The sequence below is a fragment of the Myotis lucifugus genome, unplaced genomic scaffold (genome assembly GCF_000147115.1).
Source record: "Myotis lucifugus unplaced genomic scaffold, Myoluc2.0 scaffold_15, whole genome shotgun sequence".
NCBI lineage: Eukaryota > Metazoa > Chordata > Mammalia > Chiroptera > Vespertilionidae > Myotis > Myotis lucifugus.
Genome location: NW_005871063.1, coordinates 838,226 through 854,605, shown reverse-complemented (window position 1 = coordinate 854,605; position 16,380 = coordinate 838,226). Strand labels below are relative to the sequence as shown.

The 16,380-nt window shown below is 37.0% G+C and overlaps 1 protein-coding gene across 1 annotated transcript in view; it reads right to left on the bottom strand.

Annotated features, from left to right (window-relative positions):
* The window catches only part of CDK14 (cyclin dependent kinase 14), a 513,373-nt gene that overhangs the window by 243,158 nt on the left and 253,835 nt on the right, over window positions 1–16,380 (bottom strand). Inside the window, exon 8 of the mRNA XM_006084938.3 lies at window positions 10,174–10,297. Within this exon, the coding sequence (XP_006085000.1) occupies window positions 10,174–10,297 (124 nt within the window). The remainder of the gene's footprint in view (window positions 1–10,173; window positions 10,298–16,380) is intronic.

Sequence of the window (16,380 nt, the reverse complement as noted above, 5' to 3'; positions counted from 1 at the left end):
AGCATCCTCTCATGAACCAAAAGGTCCCATGCACCAAAAGGTTGCTGGGTTCAATTCCTGGTCAGGGCATATACCTAGGTTGTGGGTTCGGTCCCCAGTGGGGACACATATGTAAGGCAACCAGTGTCTCTCTCTCTCTCTCTCTCTCTCTCTCTCTCTCTCTCTCATCAGTAAAACATATCCTCGAATGAGGAATAAATTTTTTTTTTAAAAAAGCACATTTTTGGGAAAAAAATCATGTTAAAAATAGATAACATTTATAATACTTAAACCTGACTGGTTAATAGTAAAAATGACATGTATGTGGACTGCCTATAAGTTAGGCACTGTCCTTAAATGATTTATAAGTATTAAATTATTTAATTCTTTAAACAATTTTTGAGGTGCCCAGTATTACTATGATCATCCTTATTTTCAAAGAAGTAAACTAAGGTACAGAGAGTTTCAGTAACTCACCCAAGGACGCAAGATTTGTAAACAGCAGAGGCAGGATTCAAACTTGGGCATCTGGCTCCCGAACATGCACCCTAACCATTCTGGGAGAGTTTACTTGATCCTGTCTTTTCACGTGGGTATATTTGCCTCCATGTAAAAAGTGATCTCTTTCAGACTTAAATGCTTTTACTAAGTACCTCAGTACAGCTCCACCTGCCTGGAGATGTGTACTGTTTATTTCCAAGTGAGGAAAAGGTCAGATCTGAACAGAGGAGTCCTCCCCCTGGGAGGAAATAAGAGCATTTTTCAGCTACTGCCCAGCCCTACTGAGTCCTCAGGGGAACACTGATAAAGCCAAGTCAGCCTTCATCTGTTCACAGGGCTTCTCAATACTTTGGTTTAGCCCAAGAATATATTTATAGAGAGGTGGTTCTTTCTACTTCATAAATTACCAAGGCTCCATCCCAACTTATACAACCAGGCTTCCTACAGGTGCTATGAGAATCATTCTTTTTATTGTTTCCTATAGTTTTCTCAAGACCAGTGTTTGGGACTGAGTGATAGCTAATTCTGGATCCCACCATCCCGACAAGGACCTCACTGTTTAGCTGACAGAGAGGTTACTGTGAGCAGACATCTGGTTAGCACCTCTACCCTCTCATGTTTGGGAAACTAAGACTATGCAGGTGCTAAATGGGTCTACACCCATTTGTCTAATGGGTACTACACTAGGGCTCTAGAGATGTGGGAAATAATAACTTAACACATCACTTACTACATAACAGGCACAATGTTAAGTTATTTTCCATCTCTGGGACCAAGTATGTACATTTTTAAGATGAGGGTTTGAACTAGATAATCCCAAAGGTTCCTTCAAAATCCAGACAAAATCTAAAATAAAAAAATTCTAAAAATGTGAATATAATTAGTTTTCTTTTTCTCTTATACAATTATAACATATTTATTTCAATTTTCCCATCATAGACTTGCTGCCTTTATCCTGGAAAAACAACACACAAACCTTTCCCAATGATATGATTCTATCAATAGTGGATGATGACTCCAAGAGTAATACCACATTCTGCTTCCTGTTCTTTGAGCAAATGCTTGCATATCATACTTATTTTGTGCTATTCCTGTAATGTTAGTTTTAGTGATTTTTATTAGATGCTCCCACCTTATTTTTAGTAGATGGAGAGCTTAGTGGTAATTTTTCAGAAACCATCAAAACCACCTGATACCAAAATCTTCCAACTTTCCTTATGCCTCTCTTTATGCCTCTATTGCCACCCACTGCTCCCCATTTTATGACTTCCAGGCTTCTTCCAAGCACAGCTTCCACATCTACTATCAGCTGGTCACTATTTCACACAATAGATTTCTTTAGCTAGTAACTCTACTCCAAAACTGGAATAAATACTCCAATCTGCATTTTATATCAGCATCCTTCCAGATTAAAAATTGGAATGTCAAATAACTTGGCAGATATTTAATAGAGAGATCTACTATTTTTAAAGTTTGAATTTTTACAAAAAGTTATCTTATTTTAGATGTGTCAGCTTGATTATGCATATCAAGGATATTTTTATAATATGTGACAAAATAAACAGATTGTTTTTCAGACATGAATCTAAAATTCCTAAATCATGCCCAGCCTGTGTGGTTCAGTGGTTGATTGTCAACATATGAACCAGGAGGTCAAGGTTAGATTCCCAGTCAGAGAACATGACCAGGTTGTGGACTCAATCCCCAGTAGGGGGCGTGCAGGAGGCAGCAATCAATGATACTCTCATCATGGATGCTTCTATCTCTCTCTCCCTCTACCTTCCTCCCTCTGAAATAAATTTTTTTTTAAATTTTAATGAAAAAAATTCCTAAATCTGCACAGATCATGTTCTCGTTTTTTATTTTTTTATTTCCTATTCATTAAAATGAAAAGAGTCCTAGCTTCCTATGTTTATCTATTACAACAGAAAAAAAAATCATTCAAGGTGAGAGGAATATTTTAAAATATTACTATTAATACGCACTACTTCAAAAGTAAACCAACATATATGACATTTAAAAAAACTTAGAGAACAAAACAGGAAAGCAAACTAATATTAAAATGATAGTATTAAAGTCGAGGGGGGGAGATCAAAATCACGAATTTTTCCACTATGTCTTACTTTCAGAATTTATAGCCTATCTCAGATTTCCCATAGTCACTGGTCAGTTTTTCTTGCTTCCAGTAACAATTTTAGAAAACATGTGCCTTAGATTACAAAGACTCACTGTCTCCAAGCTCCTAGTATAAAACAGGCACATTGATGGATGGATTCGGGGAGTCTGGTTTTGGCTACATTTTACAATGTAGCCTTTTGGAAGAAGATAAAGAGCAGGAGATGAAGGAAGATCCATAAATAAGGAAAATTAGTGAATTGCCAAACTCTAAGCAACCTTGTACACTTACCTGCAGGTTAATGAAACTCACGTTCCAGTGTAATCATTGTCATCTTGACTAGCACGTGTTACATAATTCTAAGGTTCATTTCAGTGCAATTCTTGCTAGCATCACCTATATTTCTTCCTATCTGGTCATCACTGCCAGCACTCAGAGTTCTAGTCATCCCCTATACAGATTTCGTAAGAGAATATATTGATATATTTCAACTCATATCCTGCGTCACCTATCTGACTTACAACCAACAATACTGCCCTCACGTTGTATAAGAAAAAAAAATTTGCATATGGAAATCCCTTTGCCCAGGTTTCCATTGGCAGTGGAGAATAAGAAAATCAGCCCTATTTGTAGTGGTCTGTTCTGCATTTAAAATGTTTTGTTATTTCACATGCATGGTATGACTAAAAATGAATGAACTCTGCTTTGAATTTCCTCATTTCCATGGAGTTTGAAGTTGCCATTCTTAGCAATCAACCCCTATCTACATTGCTTCAATCTGTTTATTGGTGACTGAACAGAGATTTCTCACAGAGCAGAATATGTATATTAGTTGCAGTTCATATATTTCCTTCTTGTTCCCATTTACAGCTTTTATAAGATCCATATAGATGAGTTTTTTAGAAGATTTTTAGAGCAGTGAAACTCTTCTGTATCATACTATAATGCCAAATAAATTGCATGTCATTATAACTCACCAAAATCCACAGAATGCACAACACACCATGAGTGAACCCTAATGTAAAGTAAGGACTTTGGGTGGTACTGACGTTGGTCAATTATAATAAATACTAGAGGCCCGGTGCAAGAAATCATGCACGGGTGGGGTCTGGTCGGCCTGCCCCAATCAGGGTGTGAAGGAAGGGGGGCGATTGGGGGCGGGGGCAGGGCCAGCCAGGGGAAGGCCAGCAGGCCCTGCCCCCTGGTCAAACTCCTGGTTGAACTCCCGGTTAGGGGAAAATTTACATATTAGCCTGTTATTATATAGGATACCACTTTGGTGGGGAATGGTGATAATGGAGGAAGGCTATCCATGTGTGGGTGCAGGGGATATGTGAGATTTCTCTAGTTTCTGCTCAATTTTACAATGAACCTAAAATTGTTCTTAAAAATAAAGTCTATTTAAAAGGACAAACAAAATATCTCACATATGCAGTACATTAATATACCTTGGAAAAGTTACATTGTGATAACATAAAACAGAATACTTGAATGTCATCATCATTCCTCTGAATGTAAGAAAACTTTTGAGGGGAGGAGTGGAATATTAAATATTTAAATAATGAGGCTAAGTGATGATTTCATAATCAGAGAAAAGAAATTTCCTTCCAAAAGGGTTACCACACTGTTAAAATTATGAGTCAGAGGAAATAACTTTGTCTAGTTCACATGTCACTCAAAATTATTTCTAACCGGTAATCTTGATAATCTGAAAGATTTTAAGATACATTTTGATTTGGGGTTTAATGAAGTCTTGAAAAATTAGGGGGGAAATCACTTTCTTTGGTTCATACTGTAGCGTCAATTATTCTAAAAATATTCTTCCGTTTTCAGATTTGTATAAAAGCATCTTCCTGGACTTTGCATTAAATTGTTCAAAGGGTCTTTTAAAAAGTAGAGTGATACGTCATTAGATAATAAAGATATTTTTACTAATAAAAAAAATACTTTCAAACAAAGAAAGGAACATTGACTCTTACAGGCCATAACGAATGGACTAAGTTATAGCTAACCTTGAATTTATAACTAGGGCTTCAATGGTGAGTTCTATATGTTAATGATAAAAAAAGTAGTTATAAAGGTCTATACTGTGGGGACTAACTGGCTTTGATTCAGAGACTTTAGATTTATCAAACTGACAGACTCTTCTCTGCATCTGAAGGCACCTGATTTTCTTGTTTTCTACGTGAATTCTGAGAGGTACATTACAAACAAACCCTGCACTCCCCATGGCCTCTGCAGAATTACATCTCTGATGTGTTCTGCAAATTAATCTAAAATGTGATTCATGACAATTTCCTTTCTCAAATTAAGACCAGGAAAAGCCTGAAGGAGGAAAGTACCAACATTAGGACAGTAATATTTTAGACTTCTGGTGGGAAAGAGGCCAGTGTAATTGTACTTGATTAAAACCACTGAACTATTTAACTTTATTCCCACATTAGGAAAGTCAGTGAAATAAGCCAAGACCTTAAATGCTTATATTACATAGTTGTCGCTGTCTCCTTTTTACAGGGGCAAATTTAACCCAGCTGTCTTTCCACAGAGCAAAAGAACAGCGGAGAGATGGCTGGGCAATGTGGATGACACCATCATCATCTTGCAAGAATTGCAGGAAGTGTAACCCTATGGACAAATCTATTTTGTTTTAATCTCATCTACATGAAAAAATATCTTAAATTTCCATACCACCATACTGCAAATGAACATAAATTTCTCAGTGAATTAATTTATGCATTTACTTGTCATACCTCGATAATTTTCTTTTAATGTGATGACAACGCATATCACAAAAACGTGGCTCTCATCTATTTGAATTTCCAGAAGCTAGAATAAAAAATTAGATTCTAGGGAGAGATGGTATAGCATTGATTCCAGATTCAATGGATTGATTTTTATCCACCAGTGAATATCTGGTTATTAGAAAATAAGTTAACAATTTCAGAAATGTACAACATAAAAAACCAGCACTGAAAAGGGTCTTAGAAAGTGTCGGTTCAATGCTCTTATTTTTCAGTTGGGGAGGCTAAGGCTTAGAGGGGATAAATGACTTCTTGAACATCAGGAGCTAATTACAGACAGAGCCAGGTCTCCTAATTCAATGCTTAACACACTTTGTTCTCAACAACAGTGCAATTAGACAATCATTAAAGGTCTGCAGAGCAGGAGATTCAGATCTTATACATCTTCTGTGCATGTTCACATTCACTCAGTGACGTTTATTTCTGCAGCCTGTGGTTACAAACACAGTAAATACCAAACAGGTATGTAGAGCCCTATGTGTAACAGCCGCGAGGCAACCCTGAGGCCGCGACACTACCAAAGTCATCAAATTTCATTTACACTCTTGACTGCCCAGCCAGCAGGGCACTGATGAAGAGAAAATTAATTTGTAAACTAATGGTTTGCCAAAATAAATCAAGTAGAAACTAGTAAATTCAGATGAGTCTTAGTCTTTACACGAATACTCATTGTAGTCATGCATATTTTTTGGTTCATTCAAACAGTATTTGCTAAGCACCTACTATGTGCTAAGCATGGCTCTAGACATTGTACAGACAAGAGTGAGCAAGAAAGGCCAAGGACCTGTCCTCAAGAAACTGACAAGTAGCAGAATCAAAAAATAAACGATAAACAAATGGATTGTAAGTGCTAATGCAGAAGTTAAACTGGATGATAGTCATGAAAAAGGTTTGATTTTTGGACAGGTGGCCTCTTTGAACAGGTGACATCTGAGCTATGATCTGTCTGATGAGAAAGTGACAGCCACGGTGAGGAGCAGAAAGAAGAGTACTCCAGGCAAAGGGGAAGGCTAAGTAAGAGGCTCTGGTATGGGAACAAGTCTGGGGTTACTGCACAACAGTAGGTAAGGAGGAGCAAGGTGGTAAAGACACCCACTGGGTAAGAGACTTGAAATGTTCTTTTCTCAAAGATAATGGAAAGACAAACCCCTCTTTAGAAATGAGTCTGAACGCCTCCGCATAATTTATTATTTCACTATATATAGGCAGGACTGACCTCTGCATTAGGGAAGCCATAGTGACTCTAAGTCATGTGTAACTTACTTTTACGAATTGAGTATAGAAAATGCGCCTCAGGTAGGTGCTTAAATGTGACTTTGCTCACAAGAAAAAAAAATAGTTACAGCATTTTGACCACCTGGGATTCAGACATGCCCTTTATTTAAACCTGGATGGGTCACAGATACATTATCATGTGGTTTACCTTGGCCAGCAGGTAAAATCTAGACGTACTAAGGTTAAATTTACTCATTACTACTGAATTAGTCAAATGATTAAAATTCTTTCAAATAACTGATGCTATTTTTTTTCTGGTATTAGTGCAAGTTATTTACATAGCCTGCGTGTCGTATGTAGAAAATTGCACATATATATGTGCAATGATCAATAATTTATTAGGAATTAGGCAGCTCATAGGTAACATGACTATGCATATAAATACAAAGACCCTGGGCCACCTAAGGTTGGAGGATATGGACCAAGTACCTGAATTCCAGCTTTGCAACACCGAACCTGTGTGCTCAAGCCTGGCAACATCCTAACCCTGTCTGAATCTCATGCCTCTCTCAAAAATATAGGTTACGACACCTTACTAAGTTGACGAGACAATGAAACAAAAATATCTAAGTGTCTGGCATATAGAATAAACTCAGTAAAATTCAGCATGTTTCTCTCATTTCCCCAATGTATTTTCCTAATAAAGGTAGTAGCATTTACAATATGGGAACAATTATCACACAGATTTCATTGGTCTGTTTTAATGAAAATGTTGTGGTATTTTTCACATACAAAAAGGAGGTAGGACAAAGAAACTGTTTCTAAAGCTCTTCATACATCAAACTCTGAATTAAGACCTAGTTTTCTAACTGTTCCACTGCCTGGCATCATCCCATTTCGATTGTCTAGTTTCTCTGCAGTTTCCACTGTGCTTCCTTCATCTCAGACACAAACACGTGCCCAAGTGCAGTAAATCACAGTTAATTGCATGTCTTAAATTAAAAGACAAAATAATGCACAATTAATTGGGGGGAAATTGTCAGTTGGTGAATGCATCTCGCTCATTATACTTCATGCACAGGATGCACACCAAGTGTGTGTTCCCAGCAAGAAAGTTCAGTCTCTGACAGTGAGGGAAGGGGCACGGCACAGCCTCTCTGTAGTGCAATCTGGTCCGAGGAATTACATGCTCTAAAACACTCAACATCGCACGGGCAGCACACACAGCTTTCTCTGCAAGGGTGGCCCATACAGGACTGTATCATAGTGAACAATTAGAAAGAACTAGAATTTTAGCTGATATAGATGAAATAAAGAGACAGCTTTGGCCAGTAAGAGAAAATCCTTAGATATGAATTTATCATATTTGACAAAATGAGAAAGTGTTCATAACATATTCTTATGTGAAAATGATTTACAAAACAATAGGTTTGGGATGTATGTTTTTTAAACTCCGATTATTTAATAATACTTTAAAAATGTATATTTTTATTGATTTTTAGAGAGAGGGGAAGGGAGAGAATATGAGAGAGAAACACGAATTGGCTGCCTCTTGCACACCTCTGACCAGAGATTGAGCCCGCAACCAGGTCAAGTGCCCTGAACAGGAATCGAGCCTGCAACCCTTCCGTGCATGGGTCAAGGCCCTACCAACTGAGCCACATTGGCCAAGGTGGTAAGTTTGGTTTTTGAGGATTTATAATAGGTGGAAGAAGCAAGAAAAGAGAGAAGGACAAAGGCACTTGGAAAAGACACAATCAAAGTGTTAATATTTGTTATCTCTGAGTTGTTTATACTTTCTAAATTTTCTCTAAAATTACATTTCAATTTATTTCTGAGTCTGATATTATAAAATGTCTGTTTTAAAGATCCAGAAGAATCTTTTAAAATAAATGTAACTGTTACAGTAAAAATATCATCATAAAATTTAAAAATAACCCCCAGTAAACATCTACATACAATTCTATTACACTCTTAGTTATACAGACAAAACCAAGTTTGTAAAAATGTATTTTTAAAATATTAAGAAAACCATGTTCAATAAAATTGAATGTTTAATACAATAATTTGTTCTAACATATACCTTATAGTATATTAACACACCAAAGGAAATCACTATAAATCCTTATTAACTTACTGATACTGACAAACTACAAATATGTTCACAGCATATTCAATAACCTTGAATGTGAGGAACTGCAAATCTTCTTTCCTCCCACCTACTCTCCCATTATTTTCTACCCTGTCATAGAAAGACCCAGTATTGTTCTGATGCTAAAATCTGCAATAAACAACACACACACACACACACACACACACACACACACACACTCTCATCATCATCATCATCATCATCATCATCATCATTTTTATCAAACCACATGAGGACAGATAACAAACTTTTGTAAAATACAAATGCTAACTTTTGTTGTATTGCAAATTTAGAAGAAAAGAATACACAACACCCAACAGAGTAGGTTTATTCCGAAGTTATTAAATAGTCTACTAACCTTGACATAAGAAATAAACATTGCCTGCTTTCTTTTATTTTTCAGGAGGGGTAGGGGCAGAGTGAGAAAATATAATCATATTTCAGCAAAAGCCCATATCTCAACCTCAGGCATCTTTATATCCCAAGGGTAATATTTCCATTCCACTCTTAATGGAACAAATTTCTAATCAGAATATGTATTCAAAAATAATTGAGGCAATGCAATGTCAACACATCATGCTGCCATCAGCATTCCCTGGTGTTAGGAATCAACTCGGCAGGCTCTTTGGTGTGACAGAGAGCCAGGCAATGCAGAAATGTCAGACTTGGTGAAGGGAGGGGAGCGAGCAAGGACAATGCAACCACTGTGCCTCTCTTGGGTGCTTAAGAAGGTGTTTGGAAGAAAGCTTCTGCACTGGAAGTTGACAACCTTCAATTGTTTAAGGAAGAGATGACTTCAAATGTGTCCAGACAGGACCCCAACTTTCCAATCAGAATCAGTGTCAATTTTTACAAAATTATTGAGAATTTCTAAAATAATAGTCACTTCCAAAAAGGTTAATACCACCCCTGGATTTTTAAATTATTAAAACCTTAGGCACCGCATACTATTGAATATATTTTGTGATGCCCTGAAAAAGTCCAGAGGCTTACATTCAGGTTTCCTCAAGTATGACAGTATATTGATCATCGTTGCGGCTAGATGAGTAGTGGGTGTTCATTATACTAACTTTCTACTTTTAAATGTTTAAAATTCTCATAATAAAAAGTGCAAAAAATTAGATTTCTTTCAATATATTTTATGTTCAAAATCTTACTAACTTTTCCTTGGGAAATATATAAGATGTGATTTATGCTTATGATTACTTAAGACTTGAACAAGTGGTCTGAAATTTTTAAGACTCCACCAAGCATGATGCTGATCATAAAAAAAAAAATGTTCATTCCTGAATAAATTTTACTGTGATCTATCATGCTAGAAGAAGTGCACCTAAACAAATGCAGTGCCACCATCTGCCTGGCATTCGCACAGTGTGACAAAATAGACTAGTAATTAACTGCTTTCCTACCGAAATCTGCCAGCTTTAACTCCCCCGTGTCACTGATCAGAAGGTTCTGTGGTTTCAGGTCTCTGTGCAAAATATAACGCTGGTGGATGTAAGACAGCCCTCGCAGCAACTGAAATAAAAACAACTGAAAAAATAGGGAGATAAAAGTTAAAATCTGAACACACATAAATGCTTGTTTCTACATACAGTCTGCCAAGTACTTGTATTTAGTTAAAATGGGTACGTTCCCCCCAAACCCATCATTAAATTGTCTACCAAATTATTTAAACAGAATGTGCATGGAGGTATGAAAGTCCCTCATTTATTAAAAACTGAATCTGAAAATTTCTAACAACCCATCATGTCAACCCAGAGTGATACCTCCTCAACCAAAGAGATCTACCACCTAATCTGTGTTCTATAAATTAAGCAAGATGTAAAGAATGTATCTTTATAATATCTGATTTCCTTAGGCCTTAAATTAATGTTAGAGATAGAAAAAAAATCTATCCATAACATTATTAAAAGAAGCAAAATATTTTACCAAGTTTATGTAAATGTGCACATATTTAACTCCATAAACAGGATACCCAAGGATTATCCCATTAACATGCTTTAAGGAATGAAAAGATAGATGATGTCAAATAATTAAAACAAAAACAGTCACATGGTCCAATTAATACTACATTGTAATTACACTGTTTTTGCACATATGGCCACAGAGATTAGGCCATTGCCTAAAGACAGACATGCACCTTCACTAATTACAGAGCAGACCCACCCAAAGGGAAAGGAAACTCAGATAACAGAGAAATCAAGAATTCAAGAGCAATACTTTTGTAAGAAATCATTTTAAGAAGCCATAATGGCTTTCTCTGTTTAGTTTCATATTAGATCATATCAAATGTGTCTATTTTGATAACAAAACACATGTGATTCGCTAGGCTTTCCAATATTCTGTTTATAAAGAAAGGAATATTTTTAAACAATCTATTTGCCAAAATAATCCTAATTGGCAGAGTTTTTAAAAACCAGTCTCCTAAAACAAAAATAAAAACAAATGTTTTAAGTGCCATTAGTGTTCTAGTCTATACAGTCAGCTTAGTAACAAAAGGCAGGATCAGGAAAATGTTAAACATTTAAATTGTGAAAGACTGATGGTATCGGGACTCCCTAACATTCAAATTGAAAAAAAAAAAAAAAAGGCAACTCCTTGAGGGCCCTGGAAGCGAGCATTTGTGGAATATTTTCCATCTAACCAGGGGCCATAAAAGCTGAGTCCATTGTTTACAGGGACTTGAGATTAACGGGATGAGGAAGTCATGTCAAAATCTCTGGATATGAAAGATGCTGTGGAACGGACCAGACCTACGATCATTATTTCCAGAATCTAAGCATCCCCAAGTAAAAGTCTGTTCTGTGTTGGCCTACATTAAATGATTGGCTCAGGAACCTCAGGAAGCAAACATTTCTCAGCCTCCTCCTCTCCGTCCTCCCCCTGTAGCAGATGAAAAGACTTAACACCCCCACCAGCAGCTTCCAGCCTCCTTCTTCACTTCTAATAGGCCCTGCATCCTGAAGCCTAATGCTTACAGTTTCTAAGAAAATCCATATTCCTTCAGTTCAGAAAGGAAGAAGAGTGAGCAAGTAAAGCCACTTTGTTTCTTCAAAAGCTTTTTAAAAAAAAGACAGACCACATAATAAATAAATTTAACTGGTGAGTACACAATGTAACAGTATACAGATGATGCATTATAGAATTGTACACCTGCAGCTTATATAATGTTATGCACCGATGCCACCTTAATACATTTAATTGCATCTTGAAAATTTTAAAAATAATAACCTGATTTTGAAGAGAAAGTTGGGCATTTGGCAAGGTGCTAACTAATTTGGGGGGCGTAACGGAGACTTCTCGGAATGTGATTGTGTATCCAGCCGTGGCAATGCATTTTAGTTTAACAAACACACGCCAAGTGCCAGCTGCCATTCTATGCATCATAGAATAGGAGGTCATTTAATCTCTGCAAGAATTTTAATGAGGAAGGAACTTCTATCATGTCTGTATTAATGAAGAGGAAACAGAGCAGTTTCTCGGAGTCACAAAGCAATTAACTGGCAGAGCCAGGACTCAAACCAGGCAGTCTGGCTCCAAAGGCCAGGCCCTTAACCACTACACTATAGGAATCTTGGCCAGAAATCAAAACAGGAAGGCACAGTGTTGATATAGACACTGCTTTGCAGGATAAAGTCTGGGCACTTAAAACCATGGCCTTCAAGGCCACTGAGCTGAGCCTTCATCCATCCGAGTGCTCAGGCATCATCACTACATTCGCTGACTCCAAGCGATCTTGCTCACCCCCACGCTCAGAGCATCCTATCCTTCAACCCTTTACTTTTGTTCTTAACTGATCTCTGACAGAAAGCCCTCCCTCCTCTTGGCCTGATAATCTCTATGTATATCTTAGATCTCTCCTCTAGAATGACTCCTCCCTGACCATCTCCCAGGCCTTCACTCCCCTACAGATCTCCATGACGTGCTCCTGCTCTGAGCTCCTATGGCAGCCTCTGCACATGTCTGTGGCAGTGCAGCATTATCCTACCTGCCACAGACATGTGCCTTAACCATCTTCCTAATCTGGTACACAGCTGGCACTCCTATACCAGTAATGAACTGAACTTAGAGACTTCCGGATGAAGCTGATACAAAAATGGCAGGGAGGAAATGATGGAATAGAATTCTCTAGAAGCTAAGTGCAGAAGTGGGTACATCAAACAGTCCCAAGAGGCTCTTCTTTTAATATCTTTACTAATTAGTGAAAACATATAATCCACATGCCAATACAGAAGCTATCCAAATAAGGTATCATATAAAAGGAGATTACCAAAATCAGTGTTAGGAAAGGATGCAACTACGCAATCCCATGACAACTGGACAAACTCAACTCCAAACATGAGAAATAGAGCCCAAACATTAAGTCATAGCCACAGACAAAACAAGAACAAATCCCCATAGGATAAATTCACTCAGGATTTACGAAGTGCCATGGGGCAGGTGCTGTTATGTAAGAGGTATGCAAAGATGAACAGAATATGAGATGTAGTGCCTGCGCTCGGGAACTCACAGCCCCTAGGATGTGAGGGGGCACATAAACAGATAATCACCACTCAAGGAGGTATGCACTGTAACAGCTACACAGACTGAGTGTACTGAGGACACAGAGGAAAAGGGATCTAGCAACAAAAATGTAGAACTGCTCCTGCCATAATATGAAGAGTGTCCCTATGGAAGGGATGAGGAATAGGAAACGTGTCACTCTGAAAGCAGAATTCATTACACATAAAATTTTAATAGAAAATCAAAGGGATCATTCACTAGGTGCACAAGTTGAAATGATGTCTTATATGACAAACCCCTTCCTTTTTGTGGGAAAATATTGAGGAAACTAAGCAAGCAGATCACCAGATAAATTAAGAAAAAAAAACTTAGATAAATGAAAAGATAATATATGAAATTGTAAATCTACCAGTTCACCATCATAAAAGTAATGGTGACAAGAAGACAACAGTAGACTTATTGAAAACATTAGAAATAACATTCAACTGCACTTAACAGAGTATGTGCTGCTGGCTAAGGGTGGGAAGGCTGCAAAGAAGCAGAGGCTGACTTAAACAGAATGTCCTAGGGAATGTTCTTTGGAAATGTCCTGAGAACTCAAGTCTTGGGGATTTCTTCCTTTAGACAAGCAGGCAAGTACCTAACTTTCCCGTGTACATTTTTGAGAAAGCTAGTTCACTTGCTCATTGTATAAATTACCACACAACAAGATATACTCGATCTTGGTGAAAATCAGAGGACAGGATGAGAACAAGAGGGACCACCAAAGAGGGGTCCCATGCAGAGAAAGGATAAACATTCACCTCTGGTATTTGCTAATAAAACTTAGTAACCATGAGTGGAATCTCAATTCCCAAAAAGAAAAGAAGGGGGACTTATACTAACTGAAGGCTTACTCTAGTTTCAATGCTGGTCCGAGCACTTTTACATATATCATCTAATCCTGTCCATCCACAACCCTGTAGTTTTCCATTTCTTTGAAATAAATGAGAAAACTAAAGCTCTAAATGCTCAAATTCATCCAGCCATCACACAGTGCTTATGAATTTTCCACTATCCCTCATTACCTTAAATGAGGTTGATGATTAATAAATGCACAGATGAATAGTTATACACCCAATATAGGCAAAGTACTTTTATTAAGTGAACCCAAGTTGGTAAGTCTCGATTAGCAAGTTATGTAATGAACATGTGATTCCTGAATTTGTTTTTGCTATTTCAAAACCTCTCAGAAATAAATAACACGGCAGAAGACAGCTATTGTACTGAAGTTGATAATTAACATATTTGAAACACTCCTCCTGTCATTTTACTATAGTAGCCATAGGTCTTCCTAAGAATGCCTTGTCACCTTAAAATAGTCTACTCAACTTTATAAAAGAGTATTCCTCCAAATTCTTCGGTATGATCACTGAAGATTTATATTCTAGTTTGAATATGTTCACTGTCTGCAATAAAAACCCCAGTGGGAAAATGCCCTAAATGGCAATGATATGGTGAACGGAGACACCTGCCACCAACATGTCTATCTGTAGCCCAGTTGTCGTGCCATCCCCAGCAGGAAGCAGCTCATATTCTCAGTGCCATGACGTAGACTTCTTGGGAACAGCCTTTAATACTTTGTCCATTTCCTTCTGAAACTCTTTAGACTTTAAGTAGATAAAACATATCAAGATAACTTTTTTGATCAAAACTTTTAGAATAAGTTGGTAAAAAGCACACATAATTGGACTCAATATGTTGCATTTATTACTGATATTTACTGGCAGTTGCAGTAAGCAACACGTTTTATATTTCCCTCTCCTTCAAAGGCTCAGGGTGAGTGGTCAGATGTTCTTTGTCTCAGTGTTTAGAGTCGCTGAGTTCCAGGAATGGTCTGAAATACATGTGTTATTTAATATATGTGGTTCCACTTACTATGAGGCTAAACATGGGTCAACTTCCTTTAAGAAATACCCAGGTTCTCTTAGGACTTATAGGAGGCTTATAAGAGCCATCAGCAATGAACTCCATGGCTTATGGCACACACCAATTCTTACAAAACAGTTAAGCTGCTCTTCTGCCTCCTGGGGACCAAGTTTATTAACACCTCTGTAATTTAGGCTTCTCATCATGAAAATGACTGATTGAGTCTTAGATCCTTGAACAGTCAGTCATGCCACAATATTGTATCATTCCATTATTTTATGAATAACAGAAATGGAGGGCACTCTACAAATCAACAACTGCAATACCTGCCTTTGGTTGAGTGCTTACTATGATAGACATTGTGCTGTTTTATATTCATTTAGATAATTTAATTCTCTCAAGACCTCTGCTAGACAGATATTAGTATTCCTAGTTCATACATAAAGAAATAAAAATTCAAAGAAATTAGATGAATTGGCCAAAGGGACACATTGCAAGTAAGAGGTAGTACTGGTAATTTGAACCAATTTTTGTCTGGTTCTGACACCCACAATTAAGAGTATGACTTCTATACTCTTTGATTTTTTTTAAAAAGTATGTGTAATTAAAGTAGCTCAGATTATGTGAACCCCAGCCTAGACAATGTGACACTGGCAAATAAAGCAAAATTAACCATGGGTAATAAATGCTTCAAATAATATGCTCCATGTTTAACACTGTTCTGTTTAAAAACCCATAAACTACATAAATATTACATTATCCAGACATCAAACTTCCTAGAAATGAAAAATAATTAGAAACTTGGAGACCCCAAAATATCTAATGAATGTCGAAATATTTTATAAAATGCATCAGATAATGGTTTTATCATAATACTAGGTCTTCATCAATTTTTAAAAGCCAAAGAATAATTCATCATGATTCATTCCATTTAGTTTGCAAATGTCTAATGCAAATATCAAATCTTAATGTGTAATATAATGTACACAATTCACACCCAAACATCTATTTTTCAAAGCATCATTATAATTCCATGTGCTGATTTTTTAGGTTATACAAAGATATAAGAGACAAAAATAAAAACTCTACGTATTTGACATTATGGTATAAATTATGAGTCACTGTGGATATACTTGACAATATTAAATGTGCTACTGGGATAGTGTAAGACACAAATGGCATCAGGTCATAAGTATGTATGT